Source organism: Carassius gibelio, chromosome A23 (genome assembly GCF_023724105.1).
Source record: "Carassius gibelio isolate Cgi1373 ecotype wild population from Czech Republic chromosome A23, carGib1.2-hapl.c, whole genome shotgun sequence".
Lineage (NCBI taxonomy): Eukaryota > Metazoa > Chordata > Actinopteri > Cypriniformes > Cyprinidae > Carassius > Carassius gibelio.
In genome coordinates this window covers 25,450,374-25,460,373 of record NC_068393.1, presented here as the reverse complement: position 1 = coordinate 25,460,373, position 10,000 = coordinate 25,450,374, and the positions used below count along the sequence as shown (strand labels likewise).

Here is a 10,000-nt window from a genome sequence, read left to right as displayed (position 1 = left end):
GAATTTTTTTTTTTTTTCAGTTTTCATTTCTCACGGTTCTTTTTTTATGGTTAAAATGAATAACATATTAGTTTTATAAAATATAGTTTTATTTACCCTCCTCTCCCCAACTTTATTTTTATTTTTTTCCCCAAATTATTACTTTCTATTTTAATGTTTATCTTATTTTTTTTAGTGATTAAATGTATAATTTAGAAAGCATGACTAATTAAGTGAAATCATATAACTTCTACAAATTGACAAACATGGTAAAAAAATGAAGGCTCTATGAAATACAGTTTTTTTTTTCACAAATGCCATCTTTTCTGTTTTATTTCTTTTTATTACAGCAATGTATTAAAAAAAAATATACAAATAAAGTTTAGACCTCTATGAATTCAAGTTTTATATATTACCAAATTTTGTTTTCCGTTTTGTTGTTTCTGGATTCTGTGTTAATGTTTTGATTTCAAATTTAATAATAAATAGTGTTTTTCTTCAATAACGAGATCTGTGTTGTGTGCAGGTGTAAGCTGGCTCAGTCTAACGGCTGGGGTGTGATGGTCAGCCATCGCTCCGGGGAGACGGAGGACACCTTCATCGCTGACCTGGTGGTCGGTCTCTGCACAGGACAGGTACTCCATACACTTGTGCTCAAACCGTGCATTTGAAACGCAGCTGAATGAGAATCTGCCTCACTGACACGTGTTCTGATGTGACCAGATCAAGACCGGCGCCCCCTGCAGATCAGAGCGCTTGGCAAAGTACAACCAGCTGATGAGGTCAGCAGTGACATCATACCCTCCTCAAATCAGCCGTCCAATCAGAGTGTGCAAGCTCTCACCTGTGTGTGTGTGTGTGTGTGTGTGTGTGTGTGTGTGTGTGTGTGTGTGTTCCGCAGGATCGAGGAGGAGCTCGGTGAAAAGGCCAGGTTCGCAGGCAAAGACTTCCGCCATCCCAAACTCTGAATTCATCTTCCAGCAGCACTGAAGCAGCTCTGATGGACTTGTTCTGAAGTAAGACGTAAATAAAACAAAGGAAAGAGATGAAGTGTCTGTGTCTTTATTCACGTGCTGTAACAATCCAAACACATCCATTTGATCATCTGCTTTCTTCAAAGCAGTGAGTCACAAGCTTTCTTTGCCATCTAAAGTCAATATAAAATAAAATAAAGTTAATATTTATTAATTATTTAACAACAAGTTCACGGTTCTTTTAATGTTGGTTAATGGTCACATTCAGATGAATGAAGTACCAGGGTTATTATAGTTAACAAAAATTAAAAACTATTCTTTAAACATTACAAAACTTAAAACATATTTTATTTCAGATAGTTTTCAAGGCAACATGTCTCATTTCCATTTAGTTTAATTTGATGTACAAAAAATGTAAATAAATAAACTATGTAGTCATATTGATTTTTTTTTATAAAAAAATTAAGAAAAAAAAACCCAAACTCAATTATTAAAGCTTAAAATCAATCATGGAAAATATAAAAAGAAATGTAATACAACATATAAATAAAACTAGAGGATAAATGTAATTATACAAGATCTTGACGTGTGCAGGATCTTAAGCCCCGCCCCTTTGAGCTCACACTCATTTGCATACACACATTCTGGTGTGATGTATTTATCAATTAGTGTTTGTGTTGTGAAAATGTGATCAGATGTGCGTCATTTTGGGAGGAAGTGTTACAGTCTTGTGTTTGAGATGTGTGTGAGAACGCAGAGCCGAAGGAGCGCAGGGTTGTGTGTGTGTGTGTGTGTGTGTGTGTGTGTGTGTGTGTGTGTGTTGCTCAGAGACACTCATCAGGCAGCAAGCGTTTCAGCGCAGCATCCCACAAACAAACGCGTGTGTCATGTGAATGTGAGTGTGATGTAGAGTCCAGAGGTCAGAGGTCAGCCGGCTGTATTGTCAGCACACAGGAAGTTGTGGTGTGATGCTCTCAGTCCTCCGCTTTCACACACTCCTCTGCTGCCGTCGCATTCACACACTTGTGTGCAGGGAAGAAGGGTTGACATCATATGAAATTATTTTAATTGTCACAAAAAAATGCTGTCTTGATTTCCTATATTTACACTAAAGGTCAAAATGTCAAATGATTAAGATTTGTTTTTCAAATAAGTCTCTTCTGCTCATCAGGGATGCATTTATTTAATCAGAAATACAGTAAAAACAGTGAAATATTATTCTAATGTAAACATCTGTTTTCTGTGTGAATCTGTGTTAAAGTGTAATGTATTTCTGTGATGCTCCGCTGTATTTTCAGCATCATTCCTCCAGTCTTCAGTGTCACATGATCTTCAGAAATCATGAATAATCTGCTGATTTACTGCTCGAGAAACATTATCAGTGTTGAACAGATTAATATTTCTGTGGAAGCTGTGCTGGGTTTTATTTCTCAGGATTCACAGATGAACAGACAGCGGAGGTTGAAGGCCCGTGACCTGAGGTCATCGCTCAGGAAACACTCATCTGACGTGGAACTATTGTGTGTGTGTCTCACAGGAGGAAATAGTTCCAGAGCGCCGCACGTTTCCAGGGGGAACCTTTATAGGGGGCGGCACCTGAGCGGGTCAGAGGTCACGTCAGTCTGTGACTCTGAAGAATGACGGGCTATAAACGAGCCGCTGATTAAATGTGACACAAAGCTCACAGTCGTCACCAGGGCTGTCTGAAGCGAGCGAGTCTGTGAGGAACCAGGATCTGTGTTCAGTCTGCTGAGTGACGTCTGAGGGGCGGGGCGTCGCTCACGGCAACCTGTGGCTATGTGTGACATCACAGCGATGCTCCTTAAAGGGCCGGCGCAGCACCTGCTCCGACAGAGACCCGTCCTGAAGCCTACAGGACAGAACCATAACACTGGACTGCTAGCTGGTTAGATTTCTCTCGAACAAGGATGTTTTTTTCATCTCCTCTGAACTTCGGCTCCTCTCTTCATCTCACTCGCCTCCTGCTCCTCATCATCGCTGTGGCAACACAGGTGGAGGGACGGCCGTCACCACGGCGACCGGACGCTCAGGTGAGGATGTGATTTGTGTGTAAACCACTGATTCGACCAATCATGTGAGTTTGGGGCGGGACTATCGGACTAACTGACCAATGACAGACGAGGGTTCGGGAAACATGTTTGAAAACAGTCATCATGTGTTTGATGTGCTGCACTTTAGCTTAAAAAAAAATAGATGCAAAAGGCATAATTGCTTTTGTCTCATTCACTTTATTAAGAGATAAAAAAAAATATTTTGTTTAATGATGAAGTAAGGCAAGCTAAAACTGAAAATTAAAAAAATATATATATATAGAAATGTGGTGAAATTAATTGTATATTTTGAGAAAACTAGAGTATGTTTTGACTTTGCATGCATGTCCTCCAAAAACAATATTAGCACTTTAACAATAACACTGATAAAATATCAGAAACACATTTTTTACAAAAATATTAACTAAAACTAAAGAGGGAATACAAAACCTAAAACTAAAAATTCGAATTGAATGTATTTACAAAAACTACAGTATAGTATCTCAGTTATTTGGGGGGGGGGGGGGACTTAAAATTCAAAATGCTAAATTATCATTTTCTTTTTCAAATTAATAAGACATAATAACATCCAGAGTTATTATAGTTAACTGAAACTAAAACCATTAAAATTAATTGCATTGCTTGAAAAGTTCACTCAAATAAAATAAAATAAATATATTTTATTTTATTTTATTTCACTTCACTTCACTTTTATTTTAAGTTGTATTTTTATATTCTATATATTTATTTATTTTCTATTGCAGAATTTCTCATTTTCATATAGATTAACATGTAAACTGCGTTAACAAATAAAATATAAATAAATAAATAGTCAAATCTAACCCCAAAAAATAGTACACTAAAAAGTAAACAAAATAAAAAAAATTAAAGAAATAAAGTATTAAAAATAATTTAAAAAAAAATCAATTTAAAGTAAAAATTATATATTAAAAGTTACAGTAAAATAACTCTCCACAGAGGAAGTGATTATTTATTTGTATTTATCTGTATTTTTTTGTTAAAAAATAAAAATAAAATCAACATATTTAAATTGATAATTGTAATTGTATTGATAATAGTTTTTTCCATTGTTTTCTCAGTTGAATTTATTATGTGCATTGCATCATGGGATTGTAGTTCTTTTCTCTATTAAAGCCAGCTTGTCACATTGTTTGATCTTCAGATACTTTATTGCTTCTAATCAAGCGGATCTTTTAAAAACCACTGTAGGAAATATCAAGTCGGTGTCAGAAATAAAAATGATTATTTGCTGATTTTATTCATTTATTGAAAGCATTGTGTGATAGCCTACTGGCTAAATATATATATAAACAGAAAGAGTACTAGTGTCTGCATGCAGAGAGAGGAAATACTGCAACAGTGATAGTGTGTGTGTGTGTGTGTGTGTCTGCGTGCGTGTGTGTGTGTCTGTGTCTGTGTGTGTGTGTGTGTGTGTGTGTGTGTGTGTGTCTGTGTATGTCTGTGCATGTGTGTGCGTGTGTGTGTGTGTGTGTGTGCAGGTTCTGCAGGATCTGTTCGGGCTGAAGATCAGCTCTCTGGTACTGGCTCACCCAGAGGTCAGCGAGGGGTCAGCAGATGAAGCCCCGCCTCTCTCACAGCCGCGTCATGCTAACGCCGCTCCGTCACGCGTGTTCCTGGAGCTGCTGGGCCGTCACAGGAAGCTGCAGGGGCGGAGCAGGAAGGGCGTGGCGCGCGGCTGCTTCGGGATGAAGGTGGACCGGATCGGGGTCATCAGTGGACTGGGATGCTGACGCTCTCAGGTACACACTACTTCATCTGAGACCACAGAACTAAAGCTGTGTGGTGTCAGTCCTGCACGCTTAGTCTGGTGTGTTTTCTTCATGTGCAGGTGATCGAGACCTTCACCTGAGCATCACAGATCCAGCTCTTCTCCTGATGTGTGTGTTGACTGTCGGATCATTGTTCCTGTCCAGACGGATGTGACGAGACCGACTCTGCAGAACACACACCTTCATGTGTTTGTCTTCTAAAGATCCTGAGGTCTTCTCAGCAGTGTGTGTGTGTGTGTGTGTGTGTGTGTGTGTCTCTGTGTGTGTGTGTGTGTCTCTCTGTGTGTGTGTGTGACCTCTGGCTGATTGTCCGGTCAGTTTTGTCTTCTGTGTCTGACGTGACAGAGCTTCTGTTCAGTTTGTGAGTGGGAACTTTTTCTCAATATTTAACACAAGTTTAAACTTGTTTGTATGTCCTCCATAAATATTATTTAACATCTAAATCTGAGCTGCTGTTGTTTTTTGTATTCCTCTCTATATTCTAAAGGTTTGTTCTTATTTCATTCACACTGATTTAACATTTTACTCCTGAAAACATGGTGAAAATGTGTGTGTTTTCTGTCTGTTGACAGTATTTAATGATTTATGAAGCGATAAAACCCCTAACCCTAAATAATTACAAATTATAGTCTCAGGCAGGGTCAGAAGGGTTTTGATGCCTGTGTGCATCATCACTGAGTTTTCATGCGCATTAAAATCATTTCTATTTGAAGAAGAGCAGATTTTCAGAAGCAGTGTCTGCGTACGTCATTATTCACCCCCGACAAGACCCGCCCACCGAGGTTCATACTTCTGATTGACATGTAAACTGACCAACCAGCGATAAGATGTCAGCCAGGTGTTGCCAAGGATTGAAGCGACTCCAATAACATTATATTTATCTCCTGCAGTGCGAAATTAAGCCAAAAAACGATTGGGTTATTTTGGGGCATATTTTGAGTAGCATTTACCGCCACCTACTGGTTATTTCAGTTTCATGTTTAAAAGAATCATTCGATTTTTTCTATCATTTTATATTTCTGTATTGCAGTATTTATATTTAAAACATTAATCTCATAACATTATTTATGCAATTTGTATGATTTTTTTAATAAAATTGCAAAGTACTAGAAATATATATAATCAAGTGTATAGAACCCTGCATATTTAGTTTTTTTTTTTTTTTGTATTTTAAATAAACAAATGAATAAATAAAGCCTCAAAGCCAATGCAACTTTCAAACATTTCCATGGAAGTGAATGTTAAGTATCAGTCAACAATATAGGTTTATAGATAAATATCATTCAATTACAAATGTGAGAAACAAACTTTTGGAACAAACATACATACATACATACATATACGACATTGGGCAAAGAAAGACTATTTAAAATAAATAAGACTAAGGAAAAAAACTAAAACAAAAAACAGAAAATTACTGTACAGATTTGTGATTTTTTTTACTGTATACAAGGGGTCAACATAAAAATAATAAATATAAAGGGGAGAAACTATTAGAAAAGTTTCAAAGGTTAAGGTTTCAAATATCGGTCTTTTTTTGTCATCGATGCATGACGTCATGTCAGTGAGAATAGCGGGTCAGAGGTGTGACGTAACGAGGAGGCGGGTCCCGCCCACGTGACACCGCTGCAGCGCAGCTCGTGCGACTGTCTGGAACTGAACCGAATCACCGGTCAACACCGCTCCGTTTACCGGCCAGCGCGATCTTCCGCCTCCCGTGACGCGTTCCAGCAGCGGCAGCATCATGTCGGCGGTGCAGCGGATGAAAGTAGCGAACGAGAAACACAGCAAGACGATCACACAGAGAGGACATGTGCAGAAAACCACGGTACGCGCGCTCCCGCGACTCTCGCGCACCCGCACGAACATTTTATATATATATATATATATATATATATATATATATATATATATATATACACACACACACACACACACACACACACACACATACACATACACACATTAATACACACAATATACGACTATACACATTGCGCATTCAACAATCACATACAGGCTCATATAAAATACACACCAATAATACAATTATTGCACGTTTATGACACCATAGCATGGTCATCTCTAAAATAACATTTAGGTGCAATTTTATTCCTTCACTCTTTGATACAGTTATGATACACACACACCAGGTTCCCAAAATATGGCGCTCCATTTGTGCCAAAATCATACACTTTTTTTTTTTTTTTTTTGTAGAATACTTTCTTGTCTGCAGTTGTTTTGTTTCAGTTTAATGCTTTGCAAGTTTCTGTTCACTGTGAAAGTCCTGCAATACATTTGACAGATATCCAGAGAAACAAATACAACATTTAGATTTATCAGTAACAAGTATTAGTTATAGTATAGTATAGGGTATAGTAACACTCCGATGCGTTTCTCTCAGCTGCTAACATGTTCTAAGAATGTTCTGCTAACGTTCCCAGTTAATTATGAAAGCATTGTTTCTGAATGTTATCTGAACATTCACGATGTCCAATCAAATGTTGTTGTTTTCTTGGATATGCGAACGATAATGGAACAACATTTCATTTTATCCTGTTGTAAACATGCAAATGTTACTCTTGATGTTTTTTTAATGTTAGGAAACAAGTGAGGCATTTAACGAACATTCAACTATGGACAGATAATGTTGTGTGCTAATGTTTTAAAAACATGTTCTGTGAATATTATGATAGTATTGTTAAATTATGATATGATATGATAACGATTCGATTTATTTTTTTGTATTGCAATCTTGCTCCAACCAAAGTGATTTGAAAGCACCTGATAATTATGACTTCCCAACTTTAAATTGAACACATAAATAGACAAATGTGACAGATGCATTTTTGGCACAATTGGAACGCCATAATTTTTTATATATTTATCTTTACAATTATACAATGACTGTAGATATGGACTAATGTTTACTACAGAAGAAGTCAACTGTTTTATGTTGTTGTTGTTGTTGGCAGAGACCTTGTATTCTTAATCTAGTGATAGCCTGTGTTTGAGCCGTAGATGTGTGTGTGTGTGTGTGTGTGTGTGTGTGTGTGTGTCCTGCAGCGTGTGGTGAACGAGGAGAAGTCTCCGGTGGGTCCGTGGCTCCTCGCGCTCTTTGTGTTCGTGGTCTGTGGATCAGGTGAGACATATCTGACATCACACACTTGATCCAGCAGTATTCACTCTCAGGTCATCTCTCTGCAGTGAATGGGTGCCGTCAGAACGAGAGTCTGATAAAAACATCCCAATAATCCACAGCACTCCAGTCCATCAGTGAACATCTGGAGAAGACAAAACCTGAAACACATCCAGCATTAAGATGATTTTAACTCAAATACATAGAGTCTATAATCCAGAATAACACTTCCTCCAGTGAAAAAGAGTTCTGTCTGAATCAGGAGAGAAATCTGCAGGCAGAATGCTAAAGATGACGAGCCGTAACCGATGATAGTAACCATTAATTTTAGCACTCCGGTCAAATATTGCACTGCAGACATCACAAGCAGCTTTAACTTTTCATCTTTTGTCTTCTCCAGATGTTCACTGATGGACTGGAGTGCTGTGGAGTATTGTGCTGTTTTTATCAGACTCTCATTCTGACGGCACCCACCCATTTGTTGTGTGCTGTTTTTCCTCAGTAAAGCAGAACAGGAACTTCATCTCAGATCCTGCTGATGTTCAGATGTTCCACCTGCATGAATAATGTGCTGTTTATTCACGTAGAGTCTGGTCTGTGCATCATCATTTAGCTTATTTGCATGCTGTATATAACGAGGCTGTTGTTTCACAGACCTCAGATGTAAATCATGTGGGTTTCTACAGCTAAAAATAATGTTACGGTGGTGTTAAAATGTAACCTGCGGTGTCCTCTGGGTTGTCTTTCCTTAACTTTTGGATTCTTTAATGCATAATAGTCAAAAATGGCAATATATTTTTTATATAAAATTTATTTATATAACATCTATTTTTTATTCATGCAACTAATAGAAATTGATCTTTTGGTTCATGTCTCTTTCTCACTTGTCTAGACACAGGATTTAAAGGGACAGTTCACCCAAAAATGAAAATGACCCATGATTTACTCACCCTCAGGCATCCTTAGCTGTAAATGGCTTTCTTTCTTTCAGATAAATCCAGTTGGAGTTATATATAAAAAAATTCTCTCTCTTCCAAGCTTTATAATGGCAGTGAATGAGTGTTATTTTGCAAATGGTCTAAAAGAAGTCCAATAAATCGCTTCACTACAGGAGCCATTCATTCACCTCCGGAGCCGTGTGAGGCACTTTTAATGATGGATGGATACACTTTATTGGACTTCTTTTAGACCATTTGCAAAATAACACCCATTCACTGCATTTTTAAATATATCTCTGATTGGATTTGTATGAAAGAAGAAAGTCATACACACTTAGGATGGCATGAGGCTGAGTAAGACATAAGGTAATATTAATTTTTGGGTGAACTGTCTCTTTAATATGAGGATGTGATGTGTTCAGGCTTTAACTGGATGTGTGTTTGTGTTTCAGCCATCTTCCAGATCATCCAGAGCATCAGACAGGGCATGTGAGCCGTCCGTCCGTCTGCAGACGCTGATCGCTGCTTCTGTTCATCTCTCAGTGGTTTACAGCCGATTTTAAATCGTGTGTGTACGTGTGTGTGTGTGTGTGTCACAGTTCCTGTAGTTTGTGATTGGCTGTTCTTCCTCAGGTGGTTTTATCCGCTGTCTTCACACACTATGCTCTGATTTGATCTTATTTCCGCTGAAGTGTGTGTGAATCAGACATTCTGTACATCTGTCTCTCTTCCACCCTCTGACAGGAAATAAATGCTGTGTAATAATGATTTTATACAAATAAAAGGTATTTTCTCTATCCGCACTCTGTTTTACTTTCACAATAAATAACCAACACAAACTCACCATGAAAACAGATTCAGAATGAAATCTATCTATCTATCTATCTATCTATCTATCTATCTATCTATCTATCTATCTATCTATCTATCTATCTATCTATCTATCTATCTATCTATCTATCTATCTATCTACCTCTGTCAGTCTGTGCGCGTGCTCGGCTCCTGCGGGCGCGCGCCTGCGTGACGTCACTGGTGTGAAGAAGATGGCTGCGCTCGTGAAGGCGGAAGGTAAGTGGCGGAATCCGTCTCCGTTGCGGTTACACGTTAC

General features: G+C 38.0%; 4 protein-coding genes across 5 annotated transcripts in view; all 4 read left to right on the top strand.

The window, feature by feature from the left end:
• Positions 1-1,025, top strand: part of eno3 (enolase 3, (beta, muscle)) — a 9,675-nt gene extending 8,650 nt beyond the window's left edge. Inside the window, exons 10-12 of the mRNA XM_052540140.1 lie at positions 506-614; positions 703-761; positions 881-1,025. Of these exons, the coding sequence (XP_052396100.1) occupies positions 506-614; positions 703-761; positions 881-947 (235 nt within the window). The 3' untranslated portion in view covers positions 948-1,025. The remainder of the gene's footprint in view (positions 1-505; positions 615-702; positions 762-880) is intronic.
• A 437-nt stretch (positions 1,026-1,462) lies between these two features.
• LOC127944263 (C-type natriuretic peptide 2-like) lies at positions 1,463-5,918 on the top strand. The gene is made up of 3 exons (XM_052540142.1): positions 1,463-3,004; positions 4,525-4,785; positions 4,875-5,918. Exons 1-2 carry the CDS (start codon positions 2,882-2,884, stop codon positions 4,774-4,776), a joined length of 375 nt encoding a protein of 124 aa, XP_052396102.1. The 5' UTR covers positions 1,463-2,881; the 3' UTR covers positions 4,777-4,785; positions 4,875-5,918.
• A 478-nt stretch (positions 5,919-6,396) lies between these two features.
• zgc:85858 (uncharacterized protein LOC405879 homolog) lies at positions 6,397-9,689 on the top strand. Its single transcript, XM_052540239.1, has 3 exons — positions 6,397-6,643; positions 7,882-7,957; positions 9,345-9,689. Exons 1-3 carry the CDS (start codon positions 6,560-6,562, stop codon positions 9,383-9,385), a joined length of 201 nt encoding a protein of 66 aa, XP_052396199.1. The 5' UTR covers positions 6,397-6,559; the 3' UTR covers positions 9,386-9,689.
• A 207-nt stretch (positions 9,690-9,896) lies between these two features.
• Positions 9,897-10,000, top strand: part of LOC127944617 (calmodulin-binding transcription activator 2) — a 25,301-nt gene continuing 25,197 nt past the window's right edge. Inside the window, exon 1 of one of the 2 annotated variants that reach the window (XM_052540683.1) lies at positions 9,897-9,960. The gene's annotated coding sequence lies outside the window, so the exon portion shown is untranslated. The remainder of the gene's footprint in view (positions 9,961-10,000) is intronic. The other variant, XM_052540682.1, reaches the window with a different exon arrangement.